At 40.3% G+C, this 26,251-nt stretch overlaps 1 protein-coding gene across 3 annotated transcripts; it reads left to right on the top strand.

Annotated features, from left to right (window-relative positions):
* The first annotated feature begins 81 nt into the window (after positions 1–81).
* Positions 82–23,582, top strand: LOC118320593 (interleukin-10 receptor subunit beta). Of its 3 annotated transcripts, none has more exons than XM_035651536.2 (8): positions 82–233; positions 1,024–1,162; positions 2,515–2,638; positions 8,276–8,457; positions 14,171–14,325; positions 14,910–15,060; positions 22,409–22,554; positions 22,816–23,582. In XM_035651536.2, the coding sequence occupies exons 2-8, from the start codon at positions 1,105–1,107 to the stop codon at positions 22,987–22,989; spliced, it is 990 nt and encodes a 329-aa protein (XP_035507429.2). In that variant the 5' UTR covers positions 82–233; positions 1,024–1,104; the 3' UTR covers positions 22,990–23,582. The 3 variants fall into 3 exon arrangements, with proteins under 3 accessions (XP_035507429.2, XP_035507430.2, XP_035507428.2); XM_035651537.2 differs by having other exon boundaries at positions 123–233; positions 1,032–1,162; XM_035651535.2 differs by lacking the exon at positions 82–233 and having other exon boundaries at positions 263–1,162.
* The last annotated feature ends 2,669 nt before the right edge of the window (positions 23,583–26,251 follow it).

Raw genomic sequence — 26,251 nt, 5'->3', positions numbered from 1 at the left:
CAGACTGACGCCACATACTCGTTCTACGTTCACCGTAACCGAGCAAATAACCTCGTCCCGGGGACGCGACGTGACCGCGCATACCCAGCTTGCACCGCGGCCGCATTGGATTTTTCGCAGCAGTACCACGGACTAGCCAGCATGTCTTTTTTGCTTCAACGCTGAGCGAAGTCCCCGGGGCTGAACGTCATCTCCTGCTCCGACTGCAGCCGGGAGTGACTTCAGCGACGCCTGTGAGTGCTTTGCGACGGAGGAGGTGCCCACGGAAGCACCCGCTGCTCGTTAAGAAGAGTATAAACGATACATGCTCTCACATCAGAGTCTCCCAAAATAACACCAGAAAAAGTCGCTAGATTTGTCGCTAGTCGCCTTTTTGAAAAAGAGTCGCTAGAGGGGTCTGACGTTTGCAACATTGGCCATAACCAATCCAACCAACGAAGGCAACGAGTATTAGCCAATCAGAGGCAGAGTAGGGCGGGTCTTCGCGCAATTTGTGTGGGATGAAAATACGGAACAAATAGAATACAGGACCCAACATTTAATCGTCAACTACGGGACGATTCCGTATTTAAGGGACAGGTGGCAAAGTATGTGTCCCCTCACACTAAAAACTATCCCAGATGGTGATTTGAGGGGAAACGCCATCTGCGGTTTTTAATGTAAATAAATTACACAACTCCAAGGCTCACTTATGGTCCTGTCTGTTTATCCCATACATTTAAAAGAACGTAAAAATGACACCGTGTTTTTTTTTACTACCAGTTACTGTAACAATTTGAAATTAAGTTAGTTATTTAGTCCTAATCAACTCTTAGTTATTACAAGCCTCACAGTAAAACAAAGCGCACACACAAAAAGTATCTGCCCATTGTGCTGCGTCCTTCCCCTTTTGGAAACGACAGTTAACATGGCTGACATTTTTTACAGCGGCAACTTGACTGTCACATTACACGAATCGCCATACGTTTCTGAGCACAGAGGAGTTTCGTTTAAGCAGATTACCCCCGCCTCTCCTCTGTGAAGGCTACCAGGAAACACGCTCCCTGACTGGAACAACCGTCACGCATTCAGCTCGCATGTAAGAGAGGAAGCCGCTAAGACGACATGACAGCAGCTATCACCGTGCTTATCCTGACGACTTCCACTCTGTGTGGATCCACAGGTGTGTAACCCCTAACTCTAACTCAACGGAGTATCTAGTTAACATGTATTGAATCAAAAACAAATGCATTGCTGAGTAGATGATCAGGTAATATAACATGTAGACAATTACAGATAATCATGTTTCTTATTTGGATCAGGTTATTCACAGAAATCACCGATAGAGATGCTTGTGTTGGTGAAATAATGGATTTAGGTGGAAAGAGAACTTTGACAATGTGACTTTGATCATAAGGAAAAAAAATCAATAGTTTATTATATATTATATATACTTTTGTGTATCGTCACCAAAAGAAATTGTGAGCTGGTACGCTTATCGATACTGCTCATCGATCCAGTACTTTAAGAGTACCCTCATCGGTTCTTGTTTCCTTTTTAGTAAAAAAAAAATAACTAAATGTGAATAGAATGGAATGGACAAATGTTGTGTCTCATACTGTACACAGTATAGTGTTGAACAACGATCATCACTATTTTGAACAAATAACTAATATAAAGTAAATGATGTTGTGTGTTAACCGACTGATGGGACTAACATAAAGCCTGTCAGAGGAAAAAAATAACACAACTCAGTATAAACAGACAGACTGTTGGACTCTACTGTTGTGAAGGGTTGTAGGTCTTTCACTATGAACCTGGTCACAACGAGGTGTAACTCATTCACTCTCCTCCCACCAGCTGCAGCTGTGAAGAGCTTTAGGCCTAGATTTACTTTCATGTTTTGACAGATCGCTCGTGTTGCGCCTTTACTTCCAAAATATTTATTACACTTGAATATCGAGTGTTTTCTTCATTGATTTTGGTGAAGGTTCACTCTCTGCCACCGTCACACGGAGCACTAAGTGTCTCTGTCTGTGCTGCGTGTGTCGGCGAAATAAAAGCCCCCTGCACAGCACATGGACACAGACCTCCTCAGGATTGGAAATAGCGATAATTCATCATAGACGAATGCATTCATTTCTTCAATACAGTTAGCAGCAGCGTTTTAACGTAGGAGCTTATTGATACTACGGTCTTTCATAATTTAGCACCATGGCCCGTTTAATAGTGGGTTTCTGTTCCCACCCCTAGATAAGACGTAGCCTAGCCCAAACTCCTCTCATAAAAAAAAAAAATTTGAATCATTTAGCGCCGGTGGTCAAAATCCAGTACAGGATGCATATAGGGGAAACACTGCACTGACCTGTATCTACATGGTTTAATGCACTGCACTGCTTCCACATGATTGGCTGATATATAAGTGTGTTCATGTGTTTATAATGTGCTTGGTGAGTGTATAACGTCTCCATTCCTCAGTGTACTTTTGATGATACTAACTTTGTTTTATATTATGTTTGGGTATGGATTCTGCAGTGGTATCAGGAATCCTCAGTCGTCCCACTAACGTCAACTTGACTTCCTACAACATGAACCTGGTGCTAACGTGGAATCCACCTAAAGGGGCAGCCGGCAGCCTGGTCTACACTACTCAGTATAAGTGAGTCTACACTAACCTCAGAACCAATAAATGTGTTAAAGATGTAATTGATTTGATTTGTGTTAGATGACACACACCAAATTTGAAGTAGGTCATGTGAAATCTGTAGGAGGAGTTCCTTAAAATATAACGTGTGAAAAAGGCAAAAAAAACGTTCAAATCAAAATGGCCGACTTACTGTTGAGATTATGATATACCTGCAATTGACTTTTAGGTGTGTTTGATCATGATAAATGTCCATGCCAAATTTCATCCATTTAGGTGAAACCTGTACGTGCCATCTTGCCATGCCCATGCTCAAGATTAATTTCACAATGAATGGCACAACTTTCCAGCAAGTCTGCAAATTTTGGTGACTTTTCATGCATGGGAAATCAGTGAAAAATGAGCCCAATTGGGAAGTAGTATAATAATAATAGGAAGAAGAAAAAACGAAGCAGAAACAAGAGGGCCTTAATAATAATAATCCTTCCAAATACAAGAGGGCCTTTGCTAGCCTCCTGCTGGTCTGCGCCCGGGCCCTAATAAGAAACGGAACAAATACAAGAGGTCCTTCGCCAGCCTCCTTCTGGTCGTTGCTCTTGCCCTAATAATAATCCTTACAAATACAAGAGGGCCTTAGCCAGCCTCCTGCTGGTCGGCACTCGGGCCCTAACAATAATAATCCTTACAAATACAAGAGGGCCTTCGCCAGCCTCCTGCTGGTTGACACTGGGGCCCTAATAAGAAACGGAGCAAATACAAGAGGGCCTTCGCCAGCCTCCTGCTGGTCGACGCTCGGGCCCTAATAATAATAATAAGAAACTTAGCAAATACAAAAGGGCCTTCGCCAGCCTCCTGCTGGTCGGCACTCGGGCCCCAATAATCCTTGCAAATTCAAAAGGGCCTTCGCCAGCCTCCTGCTGGTCGGCGCTCAGGCACTAATAAGAAACTGAGCAAATACAAGAGGGCCTTCGTCAGCCTCCTGCTGGTGGGCGCTCGGGCCCTAATAAGAAATGGAGCAAATACGAGAGGGCCTTCGCCAGCCTCCTGCTGGTCGGTGCTCGGGCCCTAATAATCCTTACAACAACAAGAGGGCCTTCGCCAGGCTCCTGCTGGTCGGCGCTTGGACCCTAATAATCCTTACCAATACAATAGGGCCTCCTGCTGGTCGGCGCCTGGGCCCTAATAATAATCCTTACAAAAACAATAGGTCCTGCCTATCGGCGCTCTGCTTACTATTTATGTTCTGCATAACCTGTTCTAAATTGTTTTGATAAAAAAAATGTTTCTTCAAAATGTTCAAGGCCTTTTCCCTATACTCACAGCATTGACAATCCAACCATTACATTTATCTCTTTACAAGTTTCACAAATAATGAGAACCAAATGTGTGATGACACCTGTTTATTTTTTTTGGAACACCATAAAATATAACATAATATAAATACTATATGTATATATTATAATATTAGCATACACAACATATGTAAAAATAAATAAGAAATGGTGTCTGCACAGGGTTTCCTAGCTCTTTAGTATTAAACAGGTCTGTTGGCTGACAGGTCAGGCTGTGCTGTCATTGAAACTTTAGGCAGTGGTCCTGTAGAAAGAATATCACAGTAACAAATCATTACAAATCAACATTACTGTCAATGACTGACAACACTACAACTTTGGCAGAATTTTATGCAGTGACAAACATCAGCAGTCAACAGTGTCACCTTTTGTGGGAGCCAAGTATAATTGTTTGTGATTTGTTAGTGTATTTGTGTTGGTGGACAAGCTACACTTTGATATGGCTGTGCTTTGACTTAGATAAATAATTTAGATCAAAACAAGTAGTTCTGAGGTTCAGAATCAGTAAAAAAAACATTAAAAAAACACCACCGTCGGCAGTGCAGTGCGTGCTTGTGACATCATTCACTCAACCACTTCCAGCGATCCAGAGGCCCATCCCCATCCCAGACACCATCCTTCACCCCCCTCCCCTGTTCATCCACCACCCTCCCTCCCCGAACCTCCCTCCTCTCCTCTCACCCTCTCTCTCTCCCGTCCTCCCACCCTCACCAACCCCACCTCCCATGTTCCCAAGGATGAGAGCAGTCTGTCCTCTGTCATACCACATGGCATGCCAGTAATTAGGACCAGCCAGGTGAGATGGCAGCTCATCAGAACCAGGACCAACAAGGCCAGAGGTCCTGACGACATCAACTCAAAGGTTCTGAAGGTGTGTGCGGGGCGGCTGCCGGGAGTTCTCAGGCACCTCTTCGACCTCTCACTAAGGCTAAAAAAGATGCCTAAGATCTGGAAGACATCCTGCATCGTCCCTGTGCCAAAGAAGGGACAACACAGTGCTCCTGGAGACTACATACCTGTCGCCCTAACATCACACAGAATGAAAACCTTCGAGAGGCTGGTTCTACAACACCTCAGGCCCCTGACAGTGCCAACGATGTCATCATCTACCTGATTCACAGAGCATACACGCACCTGCAAAAGCCACAGAGCACCATGAGGATAATGTTCTTCTACTTCTCAAGTGCATTCGACACCCTTCAGCCCCCAGCTGGCTGAGAAGCTCTCTGTGATGCAGGTGGACCAGGACCTTGTGACATGGATCACAGACTACCTCACTGAAAGGCCGCAGTATGTCAGGCTGCAAGGCTGCTTGTCAGATGTGTTGGTGAGCAACACTGGAACTCCACAGGCAACTGTCCTGTCACCATTTCGGTTCAACCTCTAAACTGCGGACTTCTGCTTCAACTCGGGAACTTCAGAAGTTCTCAGACGACTCCCTTGTCTGCTGCATCACAGATGATAAAGAGGAGGAGTACAGAGAACTGGTTGAGGACTTTGTAGGATGGTGGGACAGAAACCACCTGCAGCTCAACATCAGGAAAACCAAGGGGATGTCATGGACATTTCATACAGAAGGAGGCCCCCACCCCTGTTGTATTTAATGGGGAGGGGGTGGAGATGGTGGATAGCTACAAGTTCCTGGGAGTGACACTCAATAAAGGTTCATCTTATCTTAAACCTCCCCTTCATTTCTAAAATCCTCAAAAAATATGTTGCTAACCAATTATGTGACTATTTGCACAGGGGTAGTTTGCTTGAAGATTTTCAGTCAGGGTTTAGAAAACATCAAAGTACAGAAACAGTACTGCTGAAGGTTACCAACGACCATCTCATGGCCTCAGTGGACATGTTCTATTCTTGTCCCATTAGATCTAAGTGCTGCATTTGACACCATTGATCACAACATTATATTACAGAGACTCGAAGGAACACAACTACAATGGTTCAAGTCTTACTTATCAGATAGATTTCAGTTTGTTAGCGAACAACAAATATTCCATTCATACAAAAGTTAGTCATGGAGTTCTACAAGGTTCTGTGCTGGGACCGATACTTTTCACTTTATATATGCTTCCTTTAGGCAATATTATAAGAAAGCACCATATACATTTCAATTGTTACACAGATGATACCCAGCTGTATCTATCTATAAAGCCAGATGAAACAGATCAGGTAGACAAACTTCAGTATTGTCTTAAATAGATAAAGGCCGTATAATTTTTTTACTTCTAAATTCAGATAAAACTGAGGTAATTGTACTCGGCCCTAAACACCTCAGAGAAACACTATCTCAGCATATTAGTTACCTTAGATGGCATAACTTTGGCCTCCAGCTCTACTGTGAGGAACGTTGGAGTTATGTTTGAGCTGGACATGTCCTTTGACTCACACAAAACAAACCTTTTTTCACCTGAGCAATATCAACAACATTAGAAACATTATATTTCTCCAGTGTTAGCATCTCTCCATTGGCTTCCTGTGAAATTCAGAATATAATCCAAAATCCCACTCCTCACCTTAAAAGCCCTTAATAATAAGGCTCCATCATATCTTACACAGCTCATAGTTCCATATTATCCCAATAGATCACTTCACTCTGCAAACTCAGGATTTCTTGTGGTTCCCAGAGTCTGTAAAAGTAGAATGGAACGCAGAGCCTTCCTCTGGAACCAGCTCCCGGTTTGTGTCATGGAGGCAGACATCCTCTCTACTTTTAAGATTAGAGTTAAAAGTTTGCTCTTTGATAAAGCTTATAGCTAGAGCTGCTCAGGTGTCTACGTAACCATATCTTAGTTATGTTGCTATAGGCCATGAGCCTCTCTCTCTCTCTCTCTCTCTCTCTCTCTCTCTCAAACTGTCAATTTATATTAGCAGGAAAAACAAGATACAAAATGTCTCCGGACAAGAGCTAACAAATGTACGCGTCTCTGGTAAGAGTAGAGTGAGAGTGGATTTCAGATTCCACTCTCTGATGAAGGACATACAGGAGTTTTTGAACAAGTGGTGTTTCACCACGGCTGTGTGTTCAGTGAAGGAGGAAGAGCTCATCTTTCACTCTGTGTTTTCATGATTTGATTTATTCAGTACATTCATTTATTTAATTTTTGTTTTTCAATTCATTTGTAGAGGACCGTGATGTTCCAGATGGACCGAAATTTTAATAAAAGTTGTTTTTAAAAATAAAAATAAAAATCTTTCTCTCTCTCTGCCCCAATATATTAACATTACATGTCACTACCTGTTTTCTCTCTCTCCTAGTGTATCTCTCACTCCAGAGCTGCAGGATCCAAATCCGTTATTATTATTAATAATACAAAAATAATAATAACATCATTGCATCTATAAGTGTCAGTATTAAAGCAACTACTATACAACTGTTCTCTCTCTCTCTTCTCTCCCCTTCTTTCTGCCCACCTCTTCTCTCTCCCCCATCTTCTCCTCTCACCCCAACCCATCACGGTAGATGGCCGTCCACAACTGAGCCTGGTTCTGCCAGAGATTTATTCCTGTTAAAAGGGATTTTTTTCTCCTCCACAAGTGCTTGCTCATTGTGGGAACTGTTAGGTTTCTCTGTAATATTGTGAGGTCTTGACCTCACTATGTAAAGTGCCTTGAGATGATGTTTGTTGTGATTTGGCGCTGTAAAAATTAAATTGAAAATGATTGAATGTAATATTTCCCTCAGGACAGCTGAGGTAATAAGAGATTGAAAAGACTTAAGAGTTAAAACAGAAAGCAGGCTAATGAATGCTAAAGTTGCTCTATGACCGCTGGATATACTGAATATAAGCAGTTGTTTTGTGAAACATCAGCCATATCGAGTGATAAGGTGATAACCCTAACCCATTTTAAATGGGTTATGCTCAGCTTTCTGGAGTCTGGACACAAACATGACTAAATAAAATGCTAATGTCTGCTTGATGTGTAATAAATAGTAAAAAGTTTTCTAACACTAAACATGTTCACAATTAAGGTGATTATACTGTAGATATGAAGGAATAAAGTGGTAATAATATTGTCTGCTTGATGTTTATATATATATTATATATAATCACAATTAAGGCGATTATACTGTAGAAATTAAGTGAATAAAACGTTAATGTCAGCCCAATCAATGCTGCTTAGAAAAAGAAAGGTGTGGTTTGATTTTAGTTTGATAGCAACAGTGTGTTAAAAGTTACCATGCCACACCTTTTGTCTCCAAAGTATTCACTTCACACGTGTCTTTTTTTTGCTCACAAACACACTGACATCACTGCTAGCAAATTCCTAATACCAGTATGATGTTTGTCCACAGAACTACAGTCACAGCCTACACAGTTGGATGTGTGAACATCACCGCCCTCGAATGTGACCTAACTCGCCTCAGTGAGTCAGCCATCAATGAGAATGGAAAGTACACAGGCAGAGTGCTGGTGCAGTCGGGGTCAGAGGCTTCTGCCTGGGTGGAAAGTAATCAAATTAACATGGATGGAGATAGTAAGTAGAAACTCAGTATTAAATGGTGATTTTTTAAATTTATTTAACCCACAAAAGTGACATTTACTGTATCTGGAAATGAAGGTGATCTGCTTGTAAAAAAAACAAACTATGAGATGGATTTTTAATATTTTGTTAAGCTGATTAGTCAAATGGATCTACTAAAAAAATATCTAAACTTAAACATGAACAGAAGGTCAAATGACTAATTTGAGAGCTGAGTGACAAATCCACAAAACATTGAAAACCAAATGTACAGTTCTCCTTGGTGCATTTTATTATCCAACAGATCATTGTTTTAGTTTTATGGGCTGCGACTTTACTTCTGGTTCAGTCTTGACAACTTTTTTAGACCTAATTTTCAAAGGCAAATTTGCAAACAAGCTTTAAAAACATTTTTTACAATACCACTACAAAACGGCAGATGGACTAAATCAGAGATTACCTGGTGAACAGTGGAGTCAGTTAAATGCTCCACTATTTAGCTGCTAAGAGCCAGATATTTCCCTCAGGAATGCAAAGTTGAAAGAGTACACAACATCAGAGTAGTAATTTGCACCTCTCACAGAAGTGTTGGGGATCTACAGAGATGGGCATATAGAATATTTGTTCTGAGGGCTGACTAAGGGATGACTAAAAACTGTTAAATATGGGCAGCCATCTGCCTCGACTGGTTGGGGTGAGAGGAGAGAAATGGGGGAGAGAGGAGAAGTCGATGGAAAGAGGGGGAGACAATAATGAATTACAGTTGTCCATTCTAAAAGTAACAAATGCATGGACTAGTTTTTCAGCATCCTTTTGAGATAGGATGTTTCTAATTTTCTCAATATTGTGCAGGTGGGAAAAAGGCTGTCCTAGAGACTTGTCTTATGTGTGATTCAAAGGACATGTCCTGATCAAAATAATTCCAATGTTCCTCACAGTAGAGCTGGAGGCTAAAGTTATGTGGTGCTTTCTTTTTTATTATTATTTATTGTACTTCATAAGACATTTCTTGGAACTCCGTGAGATAATGAATACCCCCACCCTTCTACCCCATCCCATATCTCCACAGCTACCTTAAAAATAACAATATGCATATGTACTGTGAGAGCCCTGGCTTAGCTCGAGGTGATTTCAAGCAACAATTGGAATAAAGTAGGTCAGGTTTAAAAAAAAACAAAAAAAAAACACCATAGCAGGTGGGGGCATCATAATTTAAATTTATCCCGGAACGGGGTAGTGGTCCACTTCTACTGTGCCTGGAGAGAGAGCAGAGGATAGAGGGGTAAGGCTGGGTCTGTGAGCATTTGGGCTCCGAACCGTCCGGTCTTCACCGCATGTGACTGAGTGTGTCCCTCCTTGGTTTCCTTGTGTCCAACAACAATCCTCTTGATCTTTATCACACAAACAGTCTTTTACTTATGCCCTTAAGGTAAGTGGCAGCTCCCGCTGAAACGTCCACACTCTCCCTCCTTCCATCCCTCCTCAGTTTGTCTGCCTCTTAAAGCCTAGTAAATCTATACTTAAAGCAGATCCGTGGTGCAGTCTTAATCAGGGGTAGATTAGCCACACCTGGGTGGCTTTCCTCAGCTCCAATCAACCTGGGTGCCGCTCACCTGTTGCTGCTATCCCAGACAGGGAGCAGGTAGTTGGGGAGATATTTCCCTCCAATGACCTTCCCCATTGGCCTGCAATGTGGGAAGGGCCTCTGACCATGGTGGGGAGGGTTTTTCCCTCCCAGCAGAGGCACTGGGGTGCCACAGTACAGAATCAAAACTTTATTGTGTCAGTATATTTAGGCATATGATAAATCAAAAGGTAACCAAAGAAAAAATAAATAAATACATAAAAGAAACAAAACAAGCTTAAAATTAAAATAAATAAATAAGGATCATTAAAATATAGACATATCAACACCAGGCTTTATCACATGAAAATTCATTGTACGTGACGTGCAAGATCAGTCTTTTGTCTATTATTAATGTAGTCCAGGAATGGGGTCCATGCTTTCAGAAATAAATCTTGCTTTCCAGAGAGTCTGGATGTGATTCTTTCATAGCTTGCTATGTTGGACATTAGTTCGATCCAGTGTGCAAAAGATAATAACAAGAGATAATTCCCAAGAGACATTATGCTGGACTTTTTGTTAGGGAGACATTAAACAGTTAATTCATCAAATGTATTATTTTATTCCAAAGGTCCTTAACCAGTACTTAACAGTCATACAACATATGTACCATTGTTCCAGTTTCATTATAACAGCACCAACATCGATCATCATTTCTTAGTTTAAGTCTAGCCATTCTTCTTGGGGTCCAATATGATCGATGGAGGATAATTTCTGGACTTCTCAAGCGGAAATGTGCCAGCTTGATATGGCTTCATTCCACTGCTCGATACTTTCCCCAATATCTCTCTCCCAATCCAATTTGAGACCCCCTAGTTTTAGTTCATTGGCGTCTCTAATGAGGTTGTAAAAGATTGATGCACCACCTTTTTTAAGGCAAACATATTGTAGCAGGCATTGTATTTCAGTGTTTGGGACGGGTCCAGAACTCATTTCAGAAAGGAGACAGTGACGGAGCTGGAGATATTTCCAGAAATCTGTCTTTATCAGACTGTAATATTGCTCCATATTTTCAAAGCTAACCATATTACCATTCTTACATAGGTCCCCCAGATGCAGAATTCCCTCTTTAGCCCACTGGTGCAGAAAGGGTTTTTGGCTATTCTAATCTTAGAATTAAACCATATTGAGGCTTCAGAGGTCAATAAAGGGTTATTTTTAACATTGCGATCAGCCCTTTTCCAACTTTCTCTTGTAAATTCCAGCACCGGATTATGAACTACTAGGACCCACTTGTCTCTGTCACAAACGTTTCAATATGAAAGGGATCAAGCAACTCTTTCTTCACACTTATCATACTCTTTTCGGAGATGAGCAGGAAGGGAGAGTGGCAAAATATAGGTTATGTAGTTGACCTTTGTCATTATAATCATTTTTATTAAGTTGACCCTACCTAGTAGTGATATATTCAGCTTGCTCCAATTATGTAATAGGTACTCAATGTTTTGTATAATAGGCTGGAGATTAGCCTGCATCATTTTTGTAATGTTGGACATAAGTTTAATACCCAGATACACCATACCTGAGGGGACCCATCTGAACGACCATCCAGTGCTGAGTGATTCAGTGGAGGTGCTTGATATGGGCATAACCTCTGATTTGGTGCAGTTAATTTTGTTACCAGATATTTAGAGAAACTATCCACCAGGGAGTCAATTATGGGGACAGTGGTTTCTGGGTTGCGTGAGACCACTAAAATATCATCTGGGTATAAAAATAATTCATGCACCTGGTGACCTGCTATGACCCCTTTGATATTTATATTGTTCTGTATAGCAATGGCTAGAGGCTCAAGAGCAATTGCAAAGATGAGGTTAGAAAGCGGGCATCCCTGCTTTGTGCCTCTATATAGTCAGTGAAATGGGGAGGACATAATGCCATTATACAACACTGACGCCATAGGGTCCATGTATAATAACTTAATCCATGCTAAGAATGTTGGTCCAAAACCACATTTATTTAGTGTATAAAACAAGATCCCTGTTCACCCTTGTCAAAGGCCTTCTCCGCATCTAGTGAGAAGGCCACGACAGCGTCTGGACAATCTCTTTTTCCCCACAGTATATGTATCAGCTTTCTCAAGTTATCTGCGGATGTGCAGCCCCTGATAAACCCTACTTGGTCATGGTCTATATTGTAGGAAGTATGTTATCCAGTCTATTTGATAGTATTTTAGCGAATATCTTGCCATCTACATTTCCTAACGAAATGGGTCTATAACTTCCACAATACATCGGGTCTTTTCCTTTTTTGTAAATTATTGTGATCAAGCTTTTTCTCATACTTGGAAGGAGTAGACCCTTTGCCAGTGCACTACGAAATACTTTTAAATTCAACCTTTTTTTGGTGGATTTTATTTATTTCAAACCTAACTGTGTTCATGTTGTTCCGGGTAACTGTCTGTTTTTTTAATAAATTGAAGTTTGAGATGATTTTGCTGTGAGTAATTAGTTTTTCACACTCATTCCTCTTTTGGTATGAGCAATGTTGAATTAGTCGACCCCTTAAAACTGCTTTAAATGCATCCCAAACAATGGTTTGGAGTTAACACAGGAGCATATACAAAATATTCATGATAGTAATTCTCTGATTATCCAGTTATCCAGTTTACTTGACCAATCCATCCTCTTCCCCCATCCATTTTTCAGATCCTGTATCATAGCAATATCAGATCCAGTTGGTTTCAAACAGTTGATTATTTTCTTACGTTTAATAGGGTGATTACAACCAGAGACATTGAACGAAAACACCTTTATGACTCCCATTTGTAATTATTTTGTTTAGATACACTTTTGTGATGGCCCATATTATATGACATATTAATTGTGGACAGCACTCAGGTCGGGGTAGACTCTCAAGTCCCTGGTACTTCATCTGATGTTGTCTAGCCAATCTGAATGCCATCTCTCTGTCACGATAACGATGAAAACACACGATGAACGGCATGGGCTTCCCCGCTGCAGGTTTAGATCCAAGAGTGCGGATTGCTCTATCCAACTGGGACGTAGATGTGAAGACGTCCGGGCCAATAATATCCCTCAATAGTTTGGATACAAAGGTAGTGGGGTCTTTTCCGTTTTCACATCCTTCTGGTATGTAAAGGTGTATTATTTCGTTACCGGTGACTCAAGAAAGGAACAACAAGTTTGACTCTTCATTCGTGGCTGGATTTATTCATTGTACGACAAACAACCCTAGACTACAGGCAGAGCATGCAATGTAGAATGATATCTGGGGTCTGACTATCCTTCGTCGAGCCCACCGATACATAGGACGGTTTAGTGCCCCAATAGAAGTTGCACTGCCCCCATATCTTATTGGCCCCAGGACCCTCTGGTCGGTAACACATGGCCGTATTTGTCTCACGTTTCCTCAACTCCTTTCCCAGATGTGATCAGTGTTATTCTTCGCACTCCCTAGATACATCAGTTTACATAGGTCATTGGTCGTCACATTCTGAGATCTGTTGAGGCCATTGTGGTGCCATAAAACATATGGGATAAACATCTCTCGCTTACTCACAGGCAGGGACACTACTACATAACCATTTAAAACTCACATGGTATATTTAAAATGCGTAGGTTAGACCGCCATGATCTATTTTCTAGGTCCTCCAGTCAGTCTAGCAGGGAAATATTTTGGTTCTGCAGAGTTTTGATTGTAGCCTTGGCGGCAACCAGTCGTTCTTTTTTAAGATTAGCCTGAGGTTTAGGTAGCTCCGACATGGTCATAGGTTACCAACTGTCCTGTATTAGGAAGTCCCTTATATTGGCCCTAACTGATTTGTTCCATACGTGACCTCCCTTGTCCCATTTATTGACTGCTACGCTGATCCAACCACTGACTGATACAACAGCAACAGAAAAAAAATCACTCAGTATAATGACTTTATCTGTGCTAAGCACTAACCTTCCCAAAAATTCTGACAAAAATTCAGAAAAAGAGCCAGGTGGAAGATATACAACAACTAGAACTGTTTTTTTTTGTCAGACAGTTTATGTTGGTATATTCCAAGACCTTTGTCAGCTCTGGAAAAACAACTTCCTCTTCATGTTTTGTGGCATTAAACAAAGAGTTTCTCACTCTTCTCTTTCTCTTCCTCAGCCATCATTGGTTCACCCGATGTCTCTCTTTTCTCCAATGGGCCTACTATCGAAGTCAGCATTAAAGATCCAGTGTTCGCAATATCAGCACTCAGGAATATATACATCTTTGCCACCTACAACATCACCTACTGGAAGGACAGCCAGAAGGAAAAGGTGGATACATGAGTAATGAGTAATGTTAATGTTATTACAGTTATTGTGTGTGAAAGAACAATTGCTTGGCCACCATGACAAAATGCTTAAACAATTTTTTTGTAATGGCCACATTATCCATGTGGATAACAGAAGTAGATTGACTAGAAGTCAAGTACTGAATGTTAGCTAATGTGTGTTCAGATTTGTGATCTTGTTACATTATTTTTCAACCAATATTTAACTATTGAAATCCCAATTATACCATTACATATTTAAGTTATTGTCTGGTTGATTATGTTTCATGTTAGCAGTTTCCATATCTGTCATCTATGCGACAATTCTGTCTTGCTTGTTATGATGCACATGGAGGGGCACACGCAATATTAGTGTTGCCAAATCATCAGAAGACCTCTCCACGCAATGGACTGTAAATTATGCAGTGACTAATAGTTAAATACTCTGTGCTTGAAGATTAGATTGTTCCACGGTTATCAGTGGCCTGTTATATTTCTGTCTTCTCATTTCACTATGCTGCATTTTCCTTAATACAATTGTGGGTGGACTACACCACACACCTGATCAGTTTCTGTTGCTTCTTACAGGCCAAACACATCAGCAATATACAACAAAACCGTGTGGTTCTGAATGACCTGGACCCCTGGACCAAGTACTGTGTCCAAGTACAGATCAACACAGAGAGGAACTCCAACCCCAGTAAGCCCAGCGGAATTGTCTGTGAGAATACCACCAATGGTAAGTGTCTTTTGCTGACAAGAAAATCAGGATTTGTATCTATTTATCTGTGAAAATACAGGGGTTTGGCTCCTGAAAGTCCTGCGACGTTCAACACCACCAGAAAGGATGGTCATACTAGTAAGCAGGAAGCATTCAACCAAACATTTCCTATATCATAAGTTCACGACACTGTTTTTTTTAGCCATTCTAGAGGCAGGGCTGTAGGGCAGCCAGTGGTATTTTGTTGGTCAATTGTTCAATCATTTTGTACAAATATGAAATGGATTGGCAGAAAATCTAGTACATTCATGCTTCCCAGACATAGACTTTGTTGCTCCCGTTACGTTCTAGTTTCTGGTGAAATTTGTGGAGATTTGAATTTGTCCAATACTATGATTTATGACCAAAAACCTTAAGGTGCATTCACACCCGACGCAATGCAATTTTTTTGCGTCGCTTTGCTCACGTGAGTAACTGAGTTTTGTCCCTGGAACATCTGTGCTTATTCGTGTCATTCGTGCGTATAAGACAAATATTTGCCCGTTCTTCCTTCCACTTTCTCCCACAAATCTCCTCTGTGCACACATACAGCTGTGTACACCTCAGACTTTTTCTGGTCTGTTTGAAGTTTGCTTGGAGAACACAGTTCCCTTGTATTAGAGTGGCCACACGGCCCTAATACAACAAATTGGAGTGTACGCTCTCTGATTATATGGACTCTTGCGAACCAGAGGATGTGGGGAATTTAACACTAGATTTAGTTAGATTAAAATTGAGCTTTAATGCCCCTACTATTCTGTGCATCTGTCAAACAGAATGTGAGTGAACTAAGAGCTGGATTTACCACCTGCAAGCAATACTAGAAAAACAGTTGGGTGGTCTCAGAGGCATCTAAACTGCTTGCTAACTGTTACAGTCACACAATCCAATGAGTCACTTTTGATAGATAAGAACATTAGTTTCTCAACAGTAAAGTGTATTTTTTGTAGGGAATAGGGCCTGGCATTGAAAAGGAATAATTGAAGGAGTGGATGCCAATTCAGGGAGATGGAAATCGTGGATGTCTTAAGCAGAAGTATTTATTATAAGAGCTCAATATATATCAAGGAGATTTCTGGTTCGTTTACACAGATCAACAAGGTGGGCAGTGTATGGCGCCCCATGACAATCTGCCTGTTCCCAGTCTCTGCAGTGTATTTAGTTTAGTGTAATGTCGTCATCTCCCCACGACTATGACACTTCACCTGCTCGACGATTGTTGTGGCTTGCCATAGACAGGTTGACCTTGCTTGGTGCCTGAGAAGATTTGTTTTAACAGTTTCTCAGGGGAGGATAGACAAAACTCCATGACAGGCATCACCACAGATTTCCCTAATTGATATAATTCACAAGGTCCCTATTTGATTTGATTTCCGATTTGTTTAAATTAAAAATTGATTCGGTCGGAAAAGTGAGGAGTTAAAGGGAGACTGCTTTTTTTCTTCAAAAAACCTTCCAGCGAGCAGGTTAGGTTCACAGTGTCAGTTACCATGGTAACTGACTTACAGTTTAAGTTCACTCGCTTTCTGGAACGGAAAACCCAGAGTTTTCCCTCTTTTCAGGGTTAAATTGTGAGAGTTTTAGGAAAAACCTTTTTCCTGGAACAGGCCCCGTTAAGCAGACTCAGGTTTATGAGCCGACGATCTCACTACCTTGTTACAGGTTCAATAATCAATAAGTCCCCGTCAGAACCTCGTCTAAATACGATCAGGAAATTGATCACAAATGAGTGCCACCTGTGCTGCCCTTTTAAGGTGACGGCAATGAGTAGCTACTCCGGGAGAGAGCACACAGACACACACACACCCATACAGGACACACATACACAGGAGAAGGGGCGGGGTAGCTGGATCCGACCAGCGTGACAGTCCAACCGTGACATCTAGTATATGAACCATGTATACAGATCTTCAGTGAATTATTAACAACTTTAGATCTGAATCACGCACAGAATTGGATGATGACTTCATTGCAAAAGCCTTCTCCAGTGGGGTTTGTTTTTGCAGATTGGGTATGATGTCCTGTTAAATTCTTTTGGAGATTTGCTCTATTCCCAGAGTATTTCGCCTCCATTTTCATGTTTTACCTATGGCTTGGCTCTTGAAGTCACAGTTTCATAGTTTAAAATATGAAGTGCAAACTATGTGTCTGCCTTTAGAGATGCCTTCAGTGGAGCAAATCACTTCAGGGTTTTTTTGTTGTTGTTGTTGTTATTTTAATCCCTGGCCACACAAAACAAATGGGATTAAAAGTTTCCAATTCCACATCCAATGTTGGGATTTTCTGAATCATTATTGGCTCATTCAAATGAAAATCGATTTGAATCCAAAATTCGACAAACCCCAATGGGGTATAATCCGACGGCCTTATTCTTATTCGAAAATGACACCTCAAACTGCAACATTAATGCAGCACTGTCCCTGTCTAGGTGTAGAAAGTAGTTCTCAATCCCACCTGAATCCAATCTCTAATCACCAAAGGCTTGTTAATCTTGCTCTTGTACTTTGCCTCAGAGAGAGATTTTCAGTCTCAACAAGATATGAAATTGTCCCTAGATTTTTGATACCGGTAAGGAAAAACTCAAACTCATCATTTCTCCCCGCAATACAAAGCTCTGAAATTAAATTTCTTCAACACCACACATCACATGATATGTATTTGTGTTTGCAACATAGGTGGCCGTGGCAGACTAGTGCAGTAGTATGTGCGTTATGCTATTTAAGGTAAGCATACAGCAAGGACTTGGAAACAAATATCCAAGTCCTTGCAAAAACAAGTGTCAAGCAAATCATTTCAGTGTTTCATGTAGGATTATGAGAGACTATGGAGGTTGGACGTCAGATCATCTTGGGAGGACTGGGGCATACTTCCCCCGAAAAAAAAATTCTGTATATTTTGAAGTTAAATCCATTAATCTGGTGAACTTTGAGAGCAATTTAGGAGGCTAGAGCTATGAAAACTTTATGCTCGTGAAAATTTTGTGTCCTGTAAAGAATTTAATCAGAAACACATTGGTTTTATGTATGTAAATGATGATCACCACCATTAATATCCTTACAACCTATGTGCTGTGTGGATACTGAACCCTACCCAAATCAACAGATTATTTGCTGAAGATATTTCAAGGTGTCAGATGATTTTTAACACCATAATTCTGTCTGTATTATGATTTTCATTTCATTTCCACTATCTCACATATGTTTTGTGTTCCTCGAAATTAATTTTCAGACATATACATTTTTTATATAAGGGCAGCAGAGAGGCTTCTCTCCACTGCAGGAGACATCTTCTTACTTATCCTGCTGATTATTCAAGAAAGTCGGTGTCAGTCATATCAGGATAACTGTTCATCTTAACAGCCTCACACTTGGCATGTGTGTTGTTTGATGAATTTCAAAATTTTAACGGGTATTACTATTAACATGTATTTATTTTCTTATTTACTACTTTCTACCATTTCTAGTGTGAATAATTCACGCAATTCTTCTGTAGGAATGCTGTTAGCACCTACTATATGTTGTCTGAATGGTGGCAACTCTCTACTGATTGTATGACATGAATATGGGTGCTCTGAAGCGCAAGAGATTTTTTTTTGTTTGCAAAGAAGAATAAGATTGATATTCTTTTTTCAAGAATGTTACTCAACAGCCAACGATTGTAACTTTTGGAGGTCACAGTGTGGAAATGACATCTGGTTAGCACATGGATCAGATCACTCAGCTGGTACAGGAAACTTAAGGTACAATTTTAATGGGAATATACCGGCATAGATTCTTCGGGTCGTTTTCTCATAATGGTAATAGCCAATAAGAATCACACAATAATCATTATTAATATCTATGGATACAACTCCTCTGTGGAGAATAGCATGTTCTTTGATACCATAGAGGGTAAAATCTCATACTGGTTGAACAAATACCCCAATGCCTCGGTAGTTGTGGGAGGAGATTTTAACATAGCGATAAATAACATGTTAGACAGATGGCCACCGAGGAGATCAGGGTCGTCTAATTCGGCATAAGTTGTTTCATGGATAAATTTGATCTGGTTGATGTTTGGAGGGAACTGTTTCCAAATGAACAACAATATACCTGTCCAACTGATCAAGACAATTCAATTGTCTACTGGTTAGTCTCCAGGTGTTTAACAAGGAACAACATTTCAGTCAAAATCAGTAACACTCCCTTAAAGGGCCCATATTATGCTCCAGGCACCTTTTCAGCCTGCCTCCGCGTATATTTGGTTATCTGGGGTGTCTGCCAGCCCATGGAGAATGAAAAGAAAACAATGAGTCGTTGATTCGTGGTTTGGGTTGGCCGTGCCGGTGGCCGTCAAGTGACATAAGTTGTTCCTGCTACTGGGGCAACCACCCCCCCAACCTGAGCAGCACCTCCCCCCAATCTGGGTTCATGAGGAAACAACATATTAGATTAGTTCTGGTTTTATTGGATTATAATGAGCTAATTACTGACAACAGCTTGATTCTGTTTCTTGATTTTTATATGGCTTTTGATTCCCTTGAACATGGTTTTATTTTGCAAGCGCTTAAAAAATTTGGATTTGGAGATGGCTTTTGCAAAACTGTCAGGACCCTTTATCAGAATGGTAGTAGTGCAGACAAATAAAAATTTGGTACGTCCCCTAGATTCAGTGTGTCATGTTGAATCAAACAAGGGTTCCCGATTTCTCCGTATTTGTTTCTGATTGCCTCTCAACTCCTCGCTCTGCATGTCTCTATCAGTGCTTTGGAAGGGATAATGATAGCTGAGAGACATATTCTTAGTCAACTGGCTGATGACACCACCATCTTCCTGAGAAATGCCTCCCAGATTCGTCCCGCGATTGATTTGATAAAAGAATTATCACGGATTCAGGTCTCAAATTAAACCTAACAAAATCTGAACTAATGGCAGTAAAATAATGTGATATTTCAACTATATGCGATATCAGAGTGAAGGTCAGGTTACATACCTGGGAGCAATAATAAATAAAGACAAAAATACAAGATGTCCATTAGATTTTAGCCCAATCATTGAAAAAACTCAAAAGAAATTAAACTCTTGGCTACAAAGAGACTTATCCTTGAGAGGAAGACTATTACTGACAAAAGTGGTGGGTATATCCAGACTTGCTTACTTGGCTGCCTCTTTAGATGCTGACAGTGGGGTGTCCAAAAGAATTGACAATATGTTTTCTAATTTTGTGTGGAAAAACAAAACTCATTTTGTGAAAGTCTGTAATAATGAACACAAATCTATGCGGGGGCCTACATTTTTTGTAGCACCTGAATCAGAATGCTGCGAGGGGGCATTAATCTCCCTTGGCCACTGACTCACATTATTGACTTCTCTGATACTGCTGTGGGGAGTTTATGCTTTTATGCAGAGCACCAGACTAACAATAAAACAATTAGGGCCATATTCCAAAAAGAGATTGTTACTATTCCTTATATTCTTCCATATTGGAATGGTTTAATAGTGTTCCTTGGAAGTTTGGTCTTTGTCTTTCAAATACATGCTTACTAATGAAGTGAGAGAAGTTACATTTAAATTAAATTACAGATTCTACCCAGTAAAGTGTGTACTTAAGAGGTATAAACCGAATATTGAATCTGAATGCTCTTTCTGTAAAAGCTCAGATGAAAATATTTCCCATTTGTTTTGGAAATGTTCCTATACAGAGATATTCTGGTCAAATGTTCTTGAGTTCATCCAATCTCATTTTATTACAGATTTCTCTTTTTGTTTTAAGGATGTTTTCTTTGGTGTAATGGAGCCTAAGACAGAAAGGGAAGGAAAGCATTTTATAATAATCTATTATTTCTGCTTGCTTAATATCACATCCACAGATGTAAGTTCTGGGGCTCTAACCCATTCTTTCCTGTGTTTGAGTATGAAATCAATGAATATTTGGACTCCATAAAATATTCAAAGAACTCTAAAGCTATGAAGACTGTGCAAATATATTCCACACTTGTGACCTCCCAGGACGGATATTGGCACCCTTTTAACTGTAGTTAATGATATGAATTGGACTGCCTATTGAAGGAATTGTTCATTATTTATTTATTTATTTTGTTGTTGTTGTTGTTTGTAAGTGTATTTGTGTTATATGTATTTGCAAACTGTCCTTAATAAAGTTATTGATAAAAAAACAACTCGCGCTTCAGCTGATAAAACACTATCTACACCTCTGGAATCGCCACAGGAAGAAGAAGGAGGCGTCACGCACCATGGCAACGGCGACAGAGCTGGTATTGGGATCGTTCAATGAGAAAAACTTGGTGGTGCTAAACTTGCTTTCAGAAAAGCAATGTTAAAGAATAAGGTGTTTGTTCGTCCTTTAAACGCCGACAGACGGTGGCGTATTCAGTGTCCAAGTGAATACCTCCCCTCGCTCCAGACGCGCAGCGAGCGCCAAGTTACAAAAAAAGGGTGGAGCTTTAGGTATCAACGTACTGAGTGGAGCGTCACTGAACTCCGATTAAACAGGTGAACAGCTGTGAGGACAGAGTCCTGCAAGTCTTCAGTCCACAGCCGGTCTCTAGTAGCCGCGGTTAAATTTTTATTCGCATGTTTACGTTAGTGCACATACAATGTGAGGGGAGCAGTGCACTGCTGGGTAACCGACAGAGAGCTGCTTGGCTGAAGCAACGGTGCAAAACACAAATTTGCGTCTCGTCGCGTCTTTGCATTGACTTTGTATGTAATCCACTCGGGAAATAATCTGCGATGTGAATGCACATTATATCTTTATATCAGTGTTATGAGTCTATTGTGCAACAAATTATACTATGGTGGGTCGCCACAGTCTCAATGTATGGAAAGCATTGCATTTAAAATTGTTGTTTGCTGGAAAACGTATTTTTGTTGTGTAACATCAGATCTTTAACCTTCACTATACTGCACTATTTGGTTAACAGATTATAAGGAACACATTTATAACACGTATAATAAAATGCAGTCAAATACAACAACCCTACAATTAATCTTTGTTTTGTGAAGGTCATAAAGTTTAGTTATTGCTAATTCTTTCATTTTGTGGGTTTTTCTGCAGCCATAATATCTGATGCAGAACTGGACTGCATTAAAATTTCTTATTTTATCCACACCCTCTCTATCAGTAACCACTAATGTGAGGCATCCCTGCAGGAATTAATGACTTTCTTTGACTTAAATAGAAAAAAAGAAAGTGACTAAGTGAAACATTGAGTTTTGCAATGACAGATTCAAATCGTAATGCTACCAAGCATGGCAACAAGTACTGGTAGATTGAAACTGAAAATTACTGATAACTTCTTCTGTTCTTGGTCTGATGTTTTTGGCAGAAAAAGAATCTCCATGGGTTGCAGCAATGGTGACATTTGTCTTCATGGCACTGGCAGTGGCTCTGGGGGTGGTTGCAGTAGTGTATCGGAAAAGTATATCCAACTTTTTTTGTCCAAAAGATACCCTGCCTCAGCACTTTAAAGAGGTGTGTATATTTATATGTATTTGCATGTATTTTTCTGTACACTTAGTTCTTGTAACGACCGATTCAACTTCATATCCTGTCAAATCGTTTGACAATCAACAAAACATGATCTGATATGTTCACAAAATTTACATACATATTTCACACGTATGCATGTGTGCATTAATGCAGTGCAACTCCTGGAGTGTTCCCTTCATTTTGAATTTTTCAGGTATTTAAGTAGTTTTAACCTGAATCAGCTTGCCTTCTTTCTGTCTTCAGTATCTCCTGGCACCCCCCAACTCCACCATCTACCTGGCAATGCAGAATTCCCACCCACCCGAGGAGATCTACCACAAGGTCGGTATCATCACAGATGACAGGACTTTGGAGGAAGGGGGTCCTCTGGAAGAAGCAAGGGCTACCTGCAGCAGACAGTCTAATGTCACAATGTGAGGGAGATAGAAGGAAGAAATGATCAGGAGTGACTCTACAGCGACTGAGAAACAATACTTCACTTCAGAGTGGTCATATAACAAATGAAGCCGTCCCATATTATTCCTTGACTCAGGTGCTACTGTGATGGGATTGTATGACAGAGTCCTAGTGTCATACAGGACTGCTGTAATTTGTGTGCTGTTCAGTCCTAATGTTGGTCGCAGTATTAACACTATGTAACCGTAGGAGCATGGTGAGCCACATTGGAGCTTCCCACAGTTAAGTATTTATGCTTTAGATGTGCTACAAGATGCCCATCCATCATTCTCTGTATTTTCAAAATATGGACTTGTGTAAAGTGTATTACCTGCCATTCAGAGGGCCCCGTTTCAAAATCATACTGAATTATGGTTTTAATTGCCTCACTGTGGCAAAATGAAGGTTTTCTTCGTTAAAATAGATTTAGATTTTAGTGGTGATAGTTGAGTGATGCTTGAACTGAACTGTGTGTTTGTAATGGTCTCTTGCAACAAGGCAAACAATGCCCAGCTCCAATATTTATACATGAATGCTGAACTCCATTGAACTTGAATAAAGTTTTTTTTTCATTGTGTCTCTCCAAATGATTTGGTTTGTTCTGATATAAACTAATATCTACAGTTAACAACAAAATGGTACAGGCCTGAATAGCCAATTCGTTTTTTCAAGATTCACTTGATCTTCATCATCACCTTAGCAATGCAGAAATCTTGAAAAAGTGTTAACATTATTTGTGAAAAAGTTAAACCAATGGAGTTTGGGGTCTTTGTATGAGAACTGTGTCACTGTTTTGAAAGGGGTTTTCATCAAGTGTGCCTTAGCAATCCCCCCCAAAAAATCTATAATGACCAGACAATTCCTGGCACCTGTGTGTTATAAAATAAGATAAATATGACAAATAACACACGACATAGTGTTAAGCCTGGATAAAAAATCTTGGATACTGGCCAATACCAATATGTTTTGTTTTGGGCTAAGGGTACCGTGATTGGAGACAGCTGTGATTAACTACTGTCTCTAATCACCACTGCTGGAGGGAAAGCTCTCTCTCTCTCTCTCGCTCACACACACACACACGCACATGAGACAGAAGAGAACAGGAGGGGTGTGACAGACAGAGTAGCCACCAAAAGAGATAGAGAGCTACTGTCGAGGGGAAGAAGAGGGCATCAGACAGAACAGACTAATGGAACACAGTGGGGGTTTTTTTTAGCCCTGCAGTGGACAGAGAAGGAGATAAATAACACTTATTCCATCTATTTGCTATTCAGCTCTCACAAACGTAGTATCTGGCAGATCATCATTTAAGACTGATAATATCAATGACATATTCCTTATAATGTATGGAATGGAAGCTTAGGGGTACGTGTACATAGTCACACACTTCCTTTGGGTTCTTGCTAATGTTGGTTTGGGGAAAATGAGCAGGGCCCTGTACTATGAAGCAGGTTATTTTTTACAGCGATAAATAACAACGGTAAATTATGCTTAACTGCTGACCTGCTCTGGAGAAGTTGAAGTTCTTGAAGTGGCAACCCACCGTGGCGTTACCCATTGGTTTCTGAATTGCTTTTTTGAAGCCTCGAGTATAGAAATTTGGTCAATGCCATCTTGGTTCTTTGAAACCAGAAGTTATCATATTTGGAGGATGAGGGGTGGCCTGACTTAGAGATCCGCCAATGCACGTCCTCCTACACCTGCAACCATGCACCTATAACAGTTCTAGCTGTCAATCAGAGTATCCACACCCCAATGCATAAAGTGCTTTATTGTCATTTTACTAATGGGATCACAATTTACAATATGAACACCATGCTGTATTGAAGAAGACTTGAAACTATGGATTGAGAACATTCTAACTGACATTATAAATCAAGTGAGCAGTAGTCATTTTAGACTTCTTTTTGCAACCAGTGGAGTCACCCTCTGTTGGTTACTCGAGAGAATACAGGTTTCAGGCACTTCCGTATTTCACCCCCTGCACTTCACTTTCCCAACCAGGGGTGTCATTTAACCTCCGCAACGGGGCTGGAAACGTGCGTACGCCACTTCCCATGCGAAGGTTGTGATCTATAAAAAACGAACTTAAGCAAACTTTGAAATCTGCGTACAGCGGACACGTTCCTCTTTGCCTCCACCTTGAATGAATGATGTCGCACATTGACACAATAGGTTCAAAACCATGATACTAATAAGTTAAAAATGATGATAGTGTGTAAAAACTTACATTGTTTGCAGACAAAACAGCTAGTTTGTGCCAAAATGAGTTGAACACATTGATAATGTGTCAAAACTGACGTTTTTTGCTGAGAAAGGCTGGTTTTGACACAAGACGTCAAAACTCAAAACTGTGTCAAAGCTAGCGTTTTCTCATCAAAATACTTCAGTTTTGAAACAATACGTTAAAACTATGATACTGTGTCAAAACTGACGTATTTTGCTTCCAAAAACAGCTAGTTTCTGCCAAAATGAGTGTGACTCACTGATACTGTGTTAAAACTGAAGTATTTCTCAGTGAACGCTGGTTTTGAAATAATACGTTAAAACTATGATAGTGTTTCAAAACTGAAGTATTTTGATGAGAAAACGCTAGCTTTGACAGAATATGTTAAAAACTATGATAAATTGTCAAAAACTGACGAATTTCGTTGAAAAATTTGCTGTTTTGACACAACACATTACAAACTGTGATACTGTGTCAAAACTGACGCATTTTCCTAAGAAATCAGCTGTTTGTGCCAAAATGAGATGAACACACTGATACTGTGTCAAAACTGTCGTATTTCAATGAGAAAAAGTCGGTTTTGACACAATAGATTCAAAAACTTGATACTGTTTCAAAACTGTTTTATTTCAATGCGAAAATGCTGGTTTTGACACAAAACCTATGATACTGTGTCAAAACTGTCGTATTTCCATGAAAAAAAGCTGTGTGGGGCCACAATGAGTTGAACCAACTAATACTGTGTCAAATGTCGTATTTCAATGAGAAAATGCTGATTTTGACACACAAGGTTCAAAACCATGACACTGGGTCAAAACTGTCGTATTTCAATGAGAAAATGCTGGTTTTCACAGAATAGGTTCAAAACTATGATACTGTGTCAATACTGACACATTTCGCTTAGAGAACACTGGTTTTGACAAAATTCCTTCAAAACTATGACTGTGTCAAAACTTTCGTATTTCCATGAAAAAAAGCTGTGTGGTGCCACAATGAGTTAAACAACTAATACTGTGT

The sequence above is a fragment of the Scophthalmus maximus genome, chromosome 14 (assembly GCF_022379125.1).
Source record: "Scophthalmus maximus strain ysfricsl-2021 chromosome 14, ASM2237912v1, whole genome shotgun sequence".
In the NCBI taxonomy this organism is placed as follows: domain Eukaryota; kingdom Metazoa; phylum Chordata; class Actinopteri; order Pleuronectiformes; family Scophthalmidae; genus Scophthalmus; species Scophthalmus maximus.
The sequence above is the reverse complement of the archived record's forward strand: the minus strand, read 5'-3'. Positions and strand labels throughout refer to the sequence as shown.

Excerpts from the sequence above, each read along its gene's own strand:
- LOC118320593 (XM_035651536.2), top strand. The coding sequence starts at position 1,105 with ATGACAGCAGCTATCACCGTGCTTATCCTGACGACTTCCACTCTGTGT. Across the intron at positions 1,163-2,514 it reads CACTCTGTGTGGATCCACAG|TGGTATCAGGAATCCTCAGT; the intron begins GTGTGTAACCCC and ends TGGATTCTGCAG. Across the intron at positions 15,061-22,408 it reads CTGTGAGAATACCACCAATG|AAAAAGAATCTCCATGGGTT; the intron begins GTAAGTGTCTTT and ends TGTTTTTGGCAG.